This window comes from Ammospiza caudacuta, chromosome 7, assembly GCF_027887145.1.
Source record: "Ammospiza caudacuta isolate bAmmCau1 chromosome 7, bAmmCau1.pri, whole genome shotgun sequence".
Classification (NCBI taxonomy): domain Eukaryota; kingdom Metazoa; phylum Chordata; class Aves; order Passeriformes; family Passerellidae; genus Ammospiza; species Ammospiza caudacuta.
In genome coordinates this window covers 22,228,364-22,246,176 of record NC_080599.1, presented here as the reverse complement: position 1 = coordinate 22,246,176, position 17,813 = coordinate 22,228,364, and the positions used below count along the sequence as shown (strand labels likewise).

General features: G+C 40.7%; 1 protein-coding gene across 2 annotated transcripts in view; it reads right to left on the bottom strand.

The window, feature by feature from the left end:
• Window positions 1-17,813, bottom strand: part of COP1 (COP1 E3 ubiquitin ligase) — a 124,654-nt gene that overhangs the window by 46,927 nt on the left and 59,914 nt on the right. For both annotated transcript variants that reach the window (XM_058808441.1, XM_058808442.1), the window contains exons 13-15: window positions 16,817-16,925; window positions 14,515-14,596; window positions 7,681-7,797 (exon numbers count right to left, since the gene is read on the bottom strand). In XM_058808441.1, coding sequence (XP_058664424.1) covers window positions 7,681-7,797; window positions 14,515-14,596; window positions 16,817-16,925 — 308 coding nt within the window. The remainder of the gene's footprint in view (window positions 1-7,680; window positions 7,798-14,514; window positions 14,597-16,816; window positions 16,926-17,813) is intronic.

Sequence of the window (17,813 nt, the reverse complement as noted above, 5' to 3'; positions counted from 1 at the left end):
AGGTCAAGATTGTGTAGACAAGGCCTTGAGGCATTACAAAAGATGGATGTGAAAGGAACATCCTCCCTAGGATTTTAAGAGTGCATTTATGAAGCTTTCAGGTTTCTGTTGTATTAGCAGACATCATAAAAAGAGAATCAAAGAGGCTTCAGAGCAGCCAAAGCAGCTCTAAGGAAAGGGAAGTGCAGGCTCCTGAGAACCTGAGTTGGATTATCAGTCAAACCTGATTTTAGTCCAGAACTACATTTTGCTTCACAAGCCTGAGGAGATATTAGTGTTAACTAGCTGCTGGAGATGATTATGTGATTCATTACCTAAACTGACCTCACAGCAGACTCTAGTGGAAGAGAGGAATAGAAGTGTCACAATTGCTAAAATCCAAGCTTCAGATAAGAAGGCTTAAACAAAAGGTATGGTGGGTTGTGTACACAGGGAAACAAGCACAGGAATGTGATGATACACAGGTAGCCAAGGTGGAAAAGAAACAACATACCCTAAGTAGGCAATGAAACAAGTCATGTGAAAAGTAACTGGTTTTCCACATGCATCTACAGTCTCATTTTTTGTCATTTTCTTGAGATTTAAATGGCTGATATGAACCTTGCACAAACATTCAAAACTCTACTCTTAAAGACTCATGCAATGTTTAGATGCTCAGACACTGAAAAGATGCCCTTGAGATGAGAGCCCACGCTGCACTCACTGGTTACAGATTTGCCTGTGCTATGTGACAATCTTCACCAGTTAGTATGGAAGCACAGTACCCAAATAAAAGCCTGGAACAGTTAATCCATGCAGTCTGAACAGGAGAAAACACAGGAAGCCATTACAGAGGATGTCATTCCAAAGAGCAATTCCTTTGAATGAGCTACCAGTAAAACTGCAGAGGTTGGAAAGCATTAAACTCTTAAGGGATACAGCAATAGCTAGCAGCAAGAGCAATTTGGCGTTCTGAGAAAAAGATGAATGTTGGAGTTGGCTATCTGTTCCTGAATTCCAAGGCTCATTTCAATTTAAATTTGAATTTCGTCACATTGACTAAATGACTTCTGTGCCAGTTGTAAGACAAAATGTTCATGAAAAGAATATTTAAGCAAACAATTAGCACGCTCATTTCTGCCAATGACAGATTTATCCTTTTCTCTAGAGAATCAAATGGAGCTTTTCAAGTTCATTTTATTCATTCACTTGTTACTGAAGTGTGATGACCTCTGGGACAAAGTTAGGAAACTCCCCAGTAGGTCTCTATATTGTTAGTCACTATTCATTGCAATTGCTTTATCCAAGACAAGTCAGATACTGCTTTTTCTGTGTAAGTAAAAAAGTTCTATCAGCTCTTGAACTCTCAAGGCTTATGTGAAAATTGCACATGCAACACATCCTGCACACTGATGAGAGGTTTCATGTCCCTTTGTGATTTCCTAGGAAGCAGTGGCAGCAAGGCAGGAAGACACTACCTGACAGATCTGGCAGCATCTCTGATGTGCAGGAACAGAAAAATCAGCTTAACTACAAAGATCTTAAGTTCAAATAACATGGTATAGGTGCAGTTCTTCTCACTGTCAGTCCTGAGCAGAAGTACAATATGATCCACCTACCAGAGCCAGAAAGATCGCCTTCACCAATCTTTGTCCTTCATTCCTTTGTCCTTTTGTCCTTCACCAAGGACAGCAGAAGGCTTGGTTTGATATCTCTCACCTTCATTTACATCGCAGGGTCCATGAAGAGGGATGGCATGTAAGTCAAACCTTCAAAGATTTGCCCTCACCTAAAAAATCCCACTAAGCTCAGTGTTTCCACTAAAGTAAGGACTTTGTGACAGAAATATGATCACAGCCTTACTGGCCAAAAATACAGATTCCAACAAACAACCCTTAACTGACTGAAGTGCTGTAAATGCTTTCCCATGCAAAACAAACAAAGGCTTTGCAGTGAATTCTGGAATGAGTTTGAATTAAAGGTGACAAATGTGCACTTCCAAAACACAAATCTTGTCCCCTACTTCCCCTGCCAACAGCCTCAGAGATCATGGACTAGGGGAAGGTTTATTATTACCTACCCACAAAATGAAAAGACACACTGCAGGTAAAGCCCTATCCAAGTAATGGGCAAGCCCTGAACTGCTGCATGCCACTGCTTTCATCAAGGTTGAATTCTGAGCACTCACTACTATGAAGTTTCTCACAGGTTTGAAAGGAATGCCTAACCTTTCTCCGTGCCTTTAAACACTGAGTTCAGTTCATACACTGAAGGTAATCTCATAGCTCAAGCCCTAACTCCACCCTAAACATGTCATATATTCACACAAATAGATCCTTCCTGAGCCACTGCAGGCTTTCAACTGAATACACTGCTCACCCATGAGAATCTATTAAGGTAAGACCTTGCTCTCAGCTGGAAAACATTAATTCTCTTCCAAAAAGGCACACTATACCTTCTTGGTCATTAATATCCCATCATTCTTCTGAGCTGAGTGACAAGGCAGGTAAGTCACCCAGATCTGAGACAATGTACAAGGCTAACTCTACAGGGAGATGTTTGGAAAAGAGAAATCACTGCTCCAGTTACTGCAGCAGAAAAATCAATATTTCACTGGCCAGGAGAGTCTCCAAGTGGCCCCACTTGGACACCAGGTATATTAGAAAAATGGAATGATGATGATAAAAAAGCCGCTTTTGACCCTGAAGTGTAAGTGCATCAGGGTGCTGCAGAGGCCTGAAGGGGTGGGTAAATAGCTGCAAATGAAAACAAAGGTGTTAACACAACAACAGGAGTCCTTCATAATGCTGCTACTGATCCCTAGCTTTAAATTAGTTTTATGACCATTCAAAACCAGAATACAACACCATTGTGCAGTGCTAAAGATGGTGCACAGGAAACATCCTTAAACAGCCTGGAAAACGTGGTGGGGAAGGACAAAATCACCTTCAAAGGAAAAGCAGAAAGTGGGGAAGGGAATAAGGAAGAGAGAGAGCTGGTGAGAGAGGAGAAGCTCAGCATTAAGAGCACACCTTATGTTCACTGAGGGTTTGCCCCTTGTTAGCAAAGACTGGCATTGGTACAGGCTGCCAAAAACCTGTCTGGGGCTGGCACTGGTGCTCAGTGGATCAGAGAATACCCTAATCCAGAAAAAAGGCAGTTCAGTTTTGGCCATGCAATTGGTAGAGTGAAGGAAGAGATGGAAAAGCAAAACCTGGCCGTGTTTAGGAGGGAGTATGGCATCGCCAATGCAGGCAGCCTCCAACTCTGCTGCTCTAAGCAGTAAGATCAGCATCAATCAGCACCACCCCACTTTTTCCCTGCTGCGGTCACTTCATCTGAACCCACACTAACAAGAGTTTGTGACAACATAGCAAAGCTGTTTTAGAGACTGACCAAAGCTAAAACTAATGCAGCAAAACCTTAAGTTCTGACTATGCTGCAGCTGTTCTGTTGCTATCCTGTCCATATGCGTTTCTCTGATGCTTGCACTTATTTTGTGAAGCTCCTGCAGAGGAGACAGTCTCTGTCCTGCATCTCTGCAGCCCTAAGAAACCTTTCTCAGCCCTCAAACCCCCCTCAATTGTGGGTCCTACAGGGAAAAAATTCAGTGTTTGAGGAGATGATGCACCTAATGTCACAGAAACTTCAGGTCTCTGAATTCTTACAAAACCTCTGCATAATATATGGGAAATAAAAAGTCAGTGAAAGCTGCTGACACTATTACAGCAGGCTGGGAATAAAACATTCCTACTATCAATAGCTACACTGAGCTCACTGGAGTTAGCAGACAGTCTGATCTCACCCAGACTGCACAACTTGGCCATTCCAGCTGCGAAGTGCATGATGCATTTTCAGCCCTTAGTTTTCTTTTTAAAGCAAGGAAACGGCACTGCTAGAAAATATATGGGTTAAGGACATCAGTGCTATTGCTGAGGCAGAACAATAACAACTTCAGCCATGATTTATATAGCTAATTTCAGAATAAAACCCTATCTGTTTTTAAAAAAAGACCACAGAATGACCTGATTTTGTATTTGGCAGTGATTACAGTTTATACTGGACAATGTTTCAACTCAGAAAGCATGCAAATAGAATATTTCATTAAAGTAACAGACAAAAGGGGTCTTTTCTTCTTTATGTGCCCTCTCCACTGCAACAGATTTTATCAGGCTGCAGCCAGACACACCAGCTTTCCTCTCACCTGAAGTGCCTGATTTTAAGTGAATTACTTCTCAAACCAATATCCATTTCTCTCTTCTATAGGCTCTATTTCTAGTTTATGGCCCATTTGTTCTGTTTTAAGCTACTCAAGATAATTTTTTTTTTGGTCATCTAAAAGCTTCAGAGTGAAGAGTCCAGAAAAGAAACTTATATATCATCCACATTAGATGCTAATCCTGGGATTTGCTTTTATAGTGGCATCTAAAGCTTGTTTTCCTACATCATCTGAAGCCAACTCAGTGCTCTCTACTAGAGAAGAGTGTTCCTCATGGAGATATACAGTCTAACAATGGTTTTAAAGATGGTTATATTTAAATGAAAGCATCACAGCAAATCCTGTGACAGAACCCCCCCATTTCAGTCACTGTGCCACAAGGTTCACAGCCTGACTTTGCTTCATTCTCTGTAAGGAATCTTGAACCAGAGATCTGGGTTTAACAAAACCATTTCCACCTGCACCCAGTTTCCATGCTGCATTGCCAAATAAAAGGAGGACACTGAAGGACTGGAGGGGTGGATTTGGAAGCAAAGTCAGGCTGTGAACCCTGTGCTGCATCAGCTCACCTAATTCATGGCCTGTGTTGGTAGATCTCTAAGGGACCTTGCTTACAATTTTTCCTGTAAAAGAGAGTTTTAAAAATGGAAAAGGCAGAAAGGTACTTCTCAACCTTTCACCTGTGCACAATGCAGCATCATGGGCTGTGTGGGCCAACAGCCAAAATATTACAAAAAAGTGAGAAGAAATGTAAGACAGGGTGGAAAGGACAAGGACCTTAAGATGGTCATCCTGTTTCTGTGGTGAAGGCAAGGGAGGAACCAGCACAGAGATGCTGATCTAGCTGAAGTATCTGATTAGGAAAACCCACTTCAAGGAGTCATTCTGAACAGATGGATGCAATTGGGCAAGATGCAATTGTCAAGGGCAGAGCTTTTCTTAAGCAAAGTGTGAAAGAACAGGACATTATGAAAAGATGTTCCAGCTTTATGAATGGTTAAGAGAGAACCTTTAAAGAAAATAAAAATGTCAACCTGAAAACATTTCTACTTCAGTCAAAATTACATTGCTTAAAGAAGTGATGCTGGCTTTCAGCTATTCTGCATACAGAAAAAAGGAACTGAAATGTGCATGTAATTAATAGTATAGTAAATCAATTTACCTCTTCCTTTTATAGCTCAAATACTACGTACCAATACTTTCTCCCTAACAATTTTATGAATTGCTTACCTCATCAAGTCTTAAACTATAGATATATACATATATACACACAAAAATACAGACACATATATAGCATTAAGCTCCATCAAATCAACAAATAAATTGAGAGCATATACAGAAACAGCACTTCTGTTTAAATGCAATACAAGACTGAGTGGGGCATGAAATGCTCAGAAGTCTCGGCTCTTCTATCCTTGAACAGATCACTGAATAAGTAATTGAAACAGTTTTCAAAATGTGAAAATCCTCTTAGCATGTGAGCAAGCCAAGGCAGGGCTAAGGCAGGTTTCTGAAATTGGCCACTACACTGATCACTGAATTAGTGTTTAGTATTATGGACTGTTCATTTTTATTTCTGCCAGGGGCAAAAAGGAGTGATCAAGTCAGTGTGCCCTGTTCCCTGCTTGTTTTTCCCAGTACTAGTCAAGGAAGTCAGCTTTGAATCTTCCTTTATTAATTTTATAGCCTATGTGACAACTCATGCCATTCAACAGTTATGTTCCTTTTTCCACAAACTAAATGAAATTATTAAGCAAGACTAGCTGAAGCTGATGGAGAAGAAAAACCTTTGTCTCCATCATAATACATTAAACATGACTGTGTTACTATATGGGGTATGAAAGTAGACACTAACTCATTTCTTTGCTCTGATTATTTTTTAGGAGTTCACAAATAATGTCTTTCAAAATTCCAGTGTTTCTTTTAATATGCCCCATTTTCCCCACATGTATTTATGGCTGAAAGATCAATTAGAATTCCATTGTGAGAAGTAATTTCAATTGGTTCAATTACCCCATGTAATTGTTTCAGCAATCATAATATCAATCAAATATCCATTTTAATTTTTATTTAGAGATTCAATTACCAAACATCAGTACTTCTTTCAGTACTTCTTTCCCTTTCACCCCTCAGCATCCTCTAAATCATATAAACATGCATGCAGTCCTTTAAAACCTCCATGAAACTTTTAGGGCTTCCTAATGCTTCTTTCTCAACACACTTGCTGAGGACAAACCCATTTTTTTAGATCTGGGTGTGGGGACAGAGACACTCCCAGCTGCTCCTACCCCATGAGCCCTCCAGCTTCAAAAGCCTTCCTTGATTTATCTGCGCCTTATCCCCCTCTGCCTTTCAGGTGGCACAGAATCCCAGTTATCTAGTCATTGTCTTTACAGAAGAATTCTGTTTCATAGTGCTTTTACAGGAATATTTTAATCAGTGGCTGATCCATTTGGAGCTAGTGCTCATCATTCCTTAGAGAGTCCCTTCTCATTCAAATGCTGCTAGTAGGCATTGTTGTTCAACTATTTTTACATGTAATTCACTAAAATTCAGAGAGATGACTATCAAGCAAGTCAATATTTTACACTCCAGCTTGAATCCATTTTTGGATTCAAAATGCAAGTTAATTTTTTGCCTCCTAAGAGTTACAACCAAAGTAGAACCAGCCTCAAAATGAGAACACCCGAATGAAATGGCAAACTAGTGGTTGCAAAAATGATCAACATATCTCCCACAGTCCAGAGAGAACAAATGTTGTCAGAACAAGTAGTTACAAGTCCATTAAAACTCCCCAAGGAGAAAGAAATGCAGAGTTGGTTTAAACATTTATAGGCACCTGTGAGTTTTAGTTACTGTATGCATAGCACAGTACAGCTTCCTCCCAAAGCGACACCTGCTCTGCTCTCAGATCTTTGTGTTATCACCAAGAACCATTTAATCTAAGTGAATAAAAGGCTCCTTGTGCCTTCCCCACTGACTAATTCAAAAAAATAAAAATGTTAACAGCCATCTTTGCCCAGCCTAGGAAAACATGAGCCCACCCACAGGGATTGTAGTTGGAGCTATGGGAACATGCACAGCTTTACAGCACACTTCAGGTAAAACCAGTTAAAATCCCCAGTATGGCTTTGTGGCATTTATAGAACGATATTATAAATCAGAAAGAGCAGCACTCATCATGATAACACATTGAGGCTCCCAGAGCTGAGCTCTGCCTGGTTGCCTTAGAGATCCCAATAAATGCACTGGGTGATTTCTTTACCTGCCTTATCTCTGATAAAGGCACCCAAATGAAAAAGCCAGGCTGGGGCATGACACTGACACAGCACTGTGGCACTTAAAATGTCTCTGAGTAAAACTTCTCAACTGCAAAGACACTTCAGTCTTGGGCACAGCAGCCAACCTCACATCTCTGGGGAGAGTAAGGAATAAAGGAAGGAAGAAACAATATCCCTTTGCTCCAAATCCCTTTTACCTACCTGCACAGCCAAAAGCTAGGTGATACCTAGAAGATGGGCTGAATTTGACACAACACACGTTAGCCTTGGCCTCAATGCTTGCAACTGAGTTGTCCAAGTTGGTAGACCACAGTTTCACTAGAGAAAGGGAAAAAGAGACATGAATCAACAAAAAACAAAAACATGAACTTCATCTGAAAGGCCTAATATCTAGCTGTTTAATGAACAACATTCTGGAAAGCCTCAGTTGCTAAAACATTAGTGAGTCTGAAGGGTCAGCTGTCACTGGTGGTTGGCAAGTTTGAGAATATTCTCAAGACCACATTGTAAATATCAGAGCAGGTGATTAACCACATGCTATAATCTCAGTGCTTAAGGTTACTGCAGTGCAGATTCATACAACCAAGGACAGGAAGACTTGCATTCTTTTTTGTTCCTTGTCACTGTGCTGGGATGCAAGAACTCCATGCTCCACAGCAAAATTGCTTTGCACAGAATAAAGATACCTAATTGCATGCACAGTGAGTGAGAACAACTTGTTTTATTCTTGAGAAACTGGCACAGACAGGAGAGAAATCAGTATGTTGGCTTCCTATGATGCAATAATCCCTTGGTACAAGAACTTCACTGTTCTATGAGAGTGCCTCATGAACACTGATTAAACTATGTGCTAGAAAGGACTCTTCCACCAAGCACTCCAGTGCTTCAGAGAATGACCAACAAAAAACACCAGGGCTTTTCAAAAGACAGCCTTCCCCACCTGCCAGAAACTCTTCAAGCACCATTTAACCTTAAGATGAAGAGTACCAGGTGCTCCTCACATAGTTAATCTTCTTATTAAAAGCTAAACAATGCACTGCCTTTGGTCCAGATAAAGGAGCAGCAGATTGGCATCAAGCCCCACTGATTCATACAAGCAGAAAAAACAAACATCTCCCCTCCCTCTTTTCTCGATGAGTGGATCAAGCTGTACTGGAGTATCACAGTCTGAGGCTGGAAGCAAAGCAAGCTATGTTAAAGATGTTATTAACATATGTTTAACATATTATCAATGTTAAACATGCAGTTGCTACATGAAGGGTTAAAATCCCCTCAAGAGATCCCCTTGAGCTGCAAGGGCTTCTTCAGATCTGTGGCCAACAGATCCTCCAGTCTTCTTACTGAAAGATCACTTTGGAGGTGAAGTGAGCAAAAATGGCAAAACAACAGGAACCTTGCAAGCCACTGTGATCAATACATGAGAGATCAGCAATTTTATGGGGTGTCCCCCACCCTCTGAGGGGCCCTCTGTGTCACCTGCTGGCCAGCATTTCCCAGGGGCTTTGAGGGAGAGGCAAGGCTTCCAGCTGGATTATCCAAGGACGTTTTAGAAGATGAAGGAAAAGGAGGAACACTGGCAGGTTGGTTCCAGTGTTCTTTTTGATAGTATGGCAAGCAATGAAAGCAACAAGGCTGGGCTGATTCTGACCATACAAGGATGGAGGAAACAGCACAGCTCAGGGCACACCAAGGAATCATTGTAAATACAGCACTGTGTGCATATCTGGCAGCTGCCTGGAACCATCAGAAAGCAGCACACAAAGACACCAGCAGAAATACAAACCCCAGGGGCATATTCTGTTTGCCCACAAGCATTATGTAAAATTCAATGAAAACAGCACCCAGCCTCAGGTTGGTTTTCAGAAATAAATGCATTCTCATTGATCAGAGCTATAATACTCATCCTAAACACCTGGCTACATTTTTAAACGAAAGAACAGCTTTGCAAGCATGGCTTAAGAAGCTCTCTTCTCCCAGGCAAGATGAGATGATAAAGCCTCTCCACCATGTTCTGCACTTGGGAACAGAGGGGAATAGGAAAGAATTTCAGAGAGCAAGAAAATATTTACATTTTGCTTAAAAGAACAGACACCAAGAGATGAGTAGTCTAAGTTCTGGTGGCAGTAAAGGCCATCAAGTTTATGGATGAGATAAGTAAGAAGCAAATAAAACATGTTTATGAGAGAACAGTGTCAGCAGACAACACCACTTCAACTTGAGGAGTGTGGGGTGGGTACATGATCTCAAGTTCAGAGCAATACTCTGCCAAAATCTAGTATTTAAACAACACTTTGGCTTTCTTTGAAGCTTCCCACCCAGGTACTTAAAGCTGCATCCAAAGCAGCCAAGTCTCTCCTTGACCCCCCCCAACAAACAAATGGCCATCTGGTCCCAGCTCAGTATCAAAAGCTAATTGAGGGCTCTGCTTCAGTTTGGCTCCTTTTTTCATTCAAGCTTGCAGGTCATAAGCTGAGCCATTTAATCTGGTGAAGAGACAATCCATGTGCTCAAAGTCATCATAATATTTGTTACAAGTGACAGGCACAGATTACAGCCTGCAATTTCTGTGATCTAACTGCTGTGAGATATGCAGGGCTCCAATTAAATCTTAGTCAGTACCATAAAAAGGATAGATGGGACACATAACACATAATGAAACATGTCAAGTTTTACCTAGAACTGCCCATTATTTTTTAAAAAGAACTGACAGGTTAATAAAGCATAATTCATAAGGGTAGAGTTTATTTGCTGCAGCTTTCATGGGTTTTGCTGGGGTCGAGGCAGTAATTATCCAACACAGATGTCTTGGTAACATCCAGAATTGTGTTGATGAGACAAGCAACCATCTGAGATTGACTATTTCTGAAACACATGTTCTCAAAGCATATTTTCTCTCATTTTGCAGCTGCTGAGAGACATCTTGATGTGGCTAAATACCTATCCCTCACTATTGTATTAAAAAGATGCCTCCAGAACAGTTTTTTCAGTTTAAAATGTTTTGGCCTTTTCAAGATATTTTTTTAGTTGAAGATTTACACCAAATGTGTAAGTTCATCAGTTAATTTTCCATGCATCAGTTCTGTGTCTAAACACTGACTGGAAGAGGCAGAAGCTTGTACTACAATAGCTGAAGGTTGATGTTCACAGTTGGTACACCGAGTAAGGATGTTTCATCCAGCCTGTCACTTGTGAGTTCTTATCTGCTCATCTGCTGCTACTCTGGAGAAGCTCTAAGCCAGGAATAGGATCTTGCTACCAGAAAATTCATTTGCAGAGATTAGCAGAATCCCTAGGAAAGGAGAAAGCTGCTGAATTGTCCTGCTAGGCAGAATTTTGGATCCACTGCCTCATGCAGGGGTCAGGAAGGTGGTGTAAACTGGTGACTGGCAGTAGGCAGTGACTGCAGGGCACTCTTTGCATAAGGCACAGACTTTACTGCCAATAAAAAATAAACATCAACATCATCTTGACTTCTTCAAGGCAATTCCACTAAATCAATCCAACAATCTCACAAGTCTCCAGAAAATTACTGAATTTTTAGCCAGAAAAATGACCAAATTGAAGGTTCAGCTAGATATTTTGAGAGCAATAAATACCAACACCTCAAGTCAAGCGAAGCCAAAGGAACGAAGCATCAATGAAAATGAAGTCCCAAACAATCCAGTGGAAGTTGGTGGAGCAGACTCCACCAGTCTCAGGCCATTTCCCCTCTGTAGAAGGCTTTTTTTTTAAATGAAGCCATATCTGCATATCTGTGTTGGCTTGCTGAATTAAGTGCACTGTAAAAAAAATAGCTGCAGGACTAGTACCAGGATCTCATTTATTGAGGCAGCATGGAAATTACTTTCTTTAGATGTAATGAGACACAGGCCTGCATTCCTCCTTGCCAGGAGACAATGAAAAGTAACTATTGCTACAAACTCAGAGCTCTCAGTGCTCCTGCTCTATCCTACCTCTCACTTTTGAGCCAGGAATAATGAAGGAACTGGTAAAACCAGGATGCTTTCTTAATTTGAATTTATCAGTGCTTCTTCTATTTTCTTCAGCTTCAGAGAGCTTCAAAAACAGTCAGACCACAATAATATTTGATCATCTCAAAGAAATGTATCTATCCCAGTGAACACAAATTCTACTCACAGAGCATCACCAAATATTTCACTGTCCATCATCTGCTAACTTTACAATAGCCATGAAACTCCACCCCCAATTCAGAACAGACAGCTGAAAGTCATTAGCTAAGTGGATTAGCTCTAGCCCTGTCCTGGTACTTTGATGCCATCATTTTGCCTTGACAAAATTAATCTTTTCTTCTCCAAGAGCAGAAATTCACCCTTTCCTACTTACATGAGTATCACAGCTCCTGCCATTATTATGTGCACAAAAGAATTTAAATTAAGGCTGTGCCTACTCCCCAAGCTCCTTGCAGAACAAGTAAACACCAATTTTGCTCACTGCTATCTAGTTAGAGTATACCTTTGGGTCCCTACAGACATACACAAGCACTTCTGCCCCTTGAAAAAGAGAGTGCAAAACAACTGTAGATGAAAGTGAAGGGTTTGTACACACACTAGTTATTCTAAGTACAATAATGCTTTTATGCTGTCATTATCTGCTGTGAAAGTAGGAAGATCTTCCACAGATAAGCATATTCTGGATTATTTTCATCTCACAAGATGGACAATGCAAGAACCTGGGGCCTAGGGATGCTGCTGCTAATTACAGGATAATAATTTTCTGCCTAACAGCACTGTTAGCATCCCCTATGCAGTGCCTGAGCCCTGGCAGAGAGAGCTGAAAAGGATTTTTCATTCATAAGCACCTTCTCCAACACACATCTACTTTCAGAATTAGCTTCTGACTTGAAAAAAAGAGGAGAGACAGGCAGATACACAGCAAGCAGGAAGAACTGGCAAAGCTGTCCCTTTTTTGGCTGCCTTGTCCTGACCACTTGACAGGGAAATGTGATACTTGTGTTTGTGATGAGATTAGCTCCTGCACACCCGGTGTGGCCTCAAAGGGGCAGAGAAATCAAAGAGGACAGGAAAAGTAGATAAAGGATCTCTCCTGCCACTCTACCTGGCCACACATGTATTATTGTGTATTAAAAACTGACCAGAACTCAGCCAAACCACCATGAACACTAGCAGAAGGACAAAATTTTAAGTTAGGCAGGTTACAATGAAGACATTTGTCATGAGTGTTACCATTCCCTCACATTTAATCCTTTCAGTGTGATCAAATGGAAGATGGACACTACAACATTAATGTGGACATTTTGCTGCTATTGATCTGTACCTCAAAAACTTCTAAAATCTCTGCTGAGACTCAATTTGTCTCTAAAGGGCTCTTAATATATGCAAATCACAGGCAAGTCATGGTAAAAAATAGAGGATAAAATGTTCCAGACCAGTTTTATCCACCAAAACCCCAATACACCTTCAAAAGACCTTTGTGAATTGAAATGCAGGTTATGTGGATCTGCAGGCTTTATTAGAATAATTTCTAAGTAAACAGTACACTTCTACAGACAATTACTGAAGAAGTGAACAGTTAAAATGAAGACAGAAGCTCTGCCTGCAGCTTGGCTTTGCAAAACTGGACACCTTGTTAACATGCTAATAAATGCAGATCCACCTGCCAGATTAGCTTTTTATATGCATGGCAAGAGTGGGGAGCACTGATGAAGAGGCTGTTAACTTACAAGGTGAATATTCACTCCTGCTGCATTTAAGCACACAGAAAACATACCTGTCTTCCACCAGAAAAGGAAGGGGAAGTGTACTGAAAACATTTTAAACTCACCTTAAATAAAAAATAATCACTAAAGTTTTATAAATGGAATTACCAGCTTTGGGAACTGTAGTGACAGGACAAGGGGAGGGGTTTCATACTGCCAGAAGGCAGGGTTGGATGGGATATTGGGAAGGAATTCTTCCCTGTGAGGGTGGGCAGGCCCTGGCACAGGGTGCCCAGAGATGCTGTGGCTGCCCCTGGATCCTTGGCAGTGTCCAAGGCCAGGCTGGATGGGGCTTGGAGCAACCTGGGACAGTGGAAGGTGTCCCTGCCCACAGCAGAGGCTGGAAAAAAATGAGCTTTAAAGGCCCCTTCCAACCCAAACCATTCTATGACTCTATTATTGCAAATGTAATTGAGGAACATTAATTTCTTTTGGAACAGCATTTAAAAGCTTTTTGGAAGAGTGCTCCAGAGCACTCTTTGTAGGAGCAGCTTACAAAGTTTAGCACTGATGAAAAATTAATTTATCATTTCAAAGCAAATCATGAAGAGCTCTGTCCAGAGCTCTCTATCAGCCCATCTGGGAGAAGTGATCTCCACTGCTTAGGAAAGGAACTTTTAAGCTCTTGCTGTTAAATAACTCTGATTTGATATGTAAAAATTACAAATAAAACTCTTATTCATTAGAGAGGAAGAATTCTACACCTCCCTCAGTGCTATCCTCTTCTTCAGGAGCTTCCTATATAGAAGAGGAACATTTTTTACCACCATGTAGAAGGGCTTGACTGAAGGGCTTTTTCAAATGGGCCCAGGAGTGTGGAAGGCTGAGAGCTGCTCCCAGCACTCCTACACAATCCACCATCCAGCTCCTTAAAGCTCCAAGAAACAGTCTTTAACATGCAGAGCTACAGGTAAAAGAGCAGCAGGCATTCTTTAACTGCTGCTGTTTTACTGACAGCCTTGTTTTTGAAATATAAATACATGCTGTTCTTTTGAAAGGCCCCGAGGCTTTAACTCAACAAGTTTAACTAATGTTAAAACACATTTTGGTTTGTTTGGAGGAGAATGTTAGCTGAGAGTACATTACACAAAAAAATGTGAAGCAAGAGATGTTAATCCAAACAAAGCCTCTCTTTTTCCAAGATCCAAACTGTTCAGTAATATCTTGCCACATTACCTCAGCAATTACAATACTGAAGGCAGCTGAGGAATCAGCTTCTTGAAATAGCACATTTTTGTTCTTCCCATTGAATACACAGAGCTTGTGTCTTCTATACAGAGTCTGAAATAAAACATTACCTTTGGCATCATCAGAGCCTGAAGCCAATAGCTTAGGGTCCATCAAGTTAAAGTCAACACTCCAGCACCTTTTCTCATGCTCCTATTGAGAGAAACAAGAACAACATTGCAAGGTAGTGAGCTGTAATATGATAAAACAGTAAAGGAAAACACACATGTTTGGTGTAAATTGTCAGCAGGGACCAGGAGACAGAAGCTTACTATGGTTAGCAGTTTTTCAAAAAATATCTTTTCTCCTAATCAGATTGATCCTATCAATATGCTAGACATGCCAGGAAAGCAGAGAACACTAGACTGGCTTTTTTAAGAATTAAAACTGATTTCATTTCTACTTGGAAAGAGAAAAAAAAATCAGGATACACACATTAAAAACCTGGTTTTGCAGCATTATTTGACTGTCTGTGGTTCCACTATGACTGGCTGCTTATCCTAGCTTGTAGCTGTATCTTTCAATATTAATAAGCAATTTTTAAGTATTTCCCAATACTGACAAGATGCTCATTTCAACCACCTCCTCTCTGAAAGTCCAGGAAATCCTCACCTTCCTGCTGAGATATTAAGTAAGTCTCCTGGAGTCTAATCCTCTGTTTTACCACTGAAAGAAATATTATTAAGACTGCACACTCTTCCTCAAAACACAGAAGAGCTGTAATTGCTATGCTACCCATCCCACATGAAAGCAGAGCATTACACTGAATAAAATCTGAAATTCAGTCAAAACCCTTGTGTAAAGCCTTCACACAGGCTTACAAGACAAAAAGCTCACAAGGATGAAGTCACTAAAGGGTTTCAGTACATGCAAAGCAGATGTCAATGTCTCTATGCAAATCCAAATAAAAAATTTAAGTAATTTTATAGAAGCAAAATGAGTTTGTTTTAACACAAGCAACAGCTGGTCGTCTCTAGGTTCATTATTCGGCCTCAAAGAATTGCAAAATGTATTTGAGGGGAAAACAGACTAGATTTATTCTGTCCAGTATAATTTCTCTTTCATTGAGATATGCAAAGGATTAGTGAAAACAGGCATTATAAAATGACTAAAAAACAATGAGAAGGTAAACGGTGGCCTAAATAGGAACTTTTTAAAAAACCTTCCTCTTTTGTTTCGTAATTACCATTGAAATCAACTGCAAAGCTCCCATAGTGTGACATATTAGGACTGAAACAACAAACTTGAGTTTCCTAGATTGGCACAATTCCTCACTAGCTTACAGGACAGGGGTTAACAAGGCTCCTTCTGTCTGGAAATGAAGACCTGCATTAATCAGTAAATTCTAAATCTGCTGATTAGACATAAAACTTATGTTGAACTGTCAAGGAGTCTGTAGTTCATCCATTATCACTGACCAGTTCCAATGGACTGTGCTACCTACACCACAACCTGCAGCACCTCCAGCCTCCTCCCAAACACAACAGCCCTCTTCCATCCTCCTTGTTCTGATCATGAGCTCCTCAGAAGCCATTAGATACAAACACAATGTTTGAGTTTCACAAAGAAACAAAATGCCAGAAACTCCTCCTGACCAGGTCTTGTGTGGGGAAGGACCTGCCTTGCTCTGCCTTGTGCTCCCTTCTCCCAGCCTCATTCAAGGCTGCATTTTGCTCTTCTGCATCTCAAGCACCTGTGCTGGCCATCACTGCAGTTTTACAAAAGGCTTTTGACAAAGACTGAAGTGTGCTGTTATCTTATTGCAGGGGTTCCATACTGTTGTCTCCTTATCACAAGAATTCCATACCTTCCTGGTGTTTCCCATGAGCAGCTCCTCAGAGCACTGACTCTTCTTCACAAAGCAGCCAACTGACCCCAGCTCCCTTCTCACCCAGCCACCCCCCTCTTTTATAGCACTCTTCTTCTCATTGGTCACAGCTGTGGCCTGTTAAAGCCAGGCCTATTCCTGGTCTTTGATAATTGGCCCAGCTGAAACTCCTTAGGGGTAAGATTACTTTCTACACTATCTTTATTTTTCCTTATATTCTATCCCCCTACAGAAGTGGAACAGGTATGGAGCAAATGAAGCTTCTAAAGAAAGGTGAGACAGCTTCCAGGAACTGATTTCTCCTTGTGTAGATTCCCTACCCAAAAGCAGCAGCAGAAAAACCTAACTGCCTCACAACTGTGAGAGGAAGACAGAGCTGCCTCCCTTGGAGGACTACAGCTCAATAAAGCTGTGCAGATGAGAGGCATTTCCCAAACAGGAGGAATATCAATTTCCTGTGGAACAGAAAGGCCTTTTGCTGGACTAGGAGCAGCACCTCAGACTGTACATGCAACAGGAAATGTTCCTTGTTGGGTGTGTGTTACCTGGTAGACCTTGGATCTCTGTCCTGTGAATCCATCCCAAAGGATGACGGTGCCCTCATAGTCACTGCTGGCTAGCAGGTTCTTGTGGTAACTACTCCAGCTGATACAGCTTAAAAAGAGCAAACCCTGGTCAGTCTTGCAGTAAATCAACATACAACACAAAAATCACTCTTGCAATACATTAGGCAATGAGTATCTTTGCAAAGTAGACAGCACCTTGATGAAAACACCCCACTGAAACATGCAGCTTAGGGGAAAAAAAACCAAAACCCATTAGAAATAGAACAAACATTATTCCACAAACTAAAAGCAAAACTTTGTTTGCTGAAGAGATATTTGCCCCTTGATATGAAGTGCTAGGGTCTAGAGTTTTTTAAAAATGCAATTATTTCAAACACTGATTTTTTTTGCTATTTGAATACCACACAAATTCTCAGAGAGCTCAAGGTTTGACTCCTTAACCTCTCAGCAATAGACACTACTGTTATTATTACCATAAACAAATTATTATACCATAAATTAATAATAATAATTCCCATCATACTATATTATACTATATTATTATACCAAATTATTATTATACCATATACTACTTACCTAAGAGTAGCTGTATATGTAAAATTCATAGATGCATGGACTGTAAATCAACCTCTCCTGCAGCACACAGCTAATATCCTATATATGTAGCTATGTGCACATGAAAATTTGACTTCTGAGAAACTACTTCCAGCTAGTTATGCTAAATGCTAAAAATGCCTTCACATCCAGGAGGAAACAGCAATTTGTTTACTATGAATATTTTAGGAAATGCTTCTGATCAAGAACTGGAAAATCTATCACACAGGATTTTATTTCAAGCTGAATTGAGGGGCTGTGCAAAACTAAATATGATTCCACTGGCAAACTCTAATGATCAGCAGAGAAAACAAGAGCAGCAGCACTGCCAAGTCACACTCACAGCATTCTGGCACCATGCCTCCACTCTGACTCCCAATGA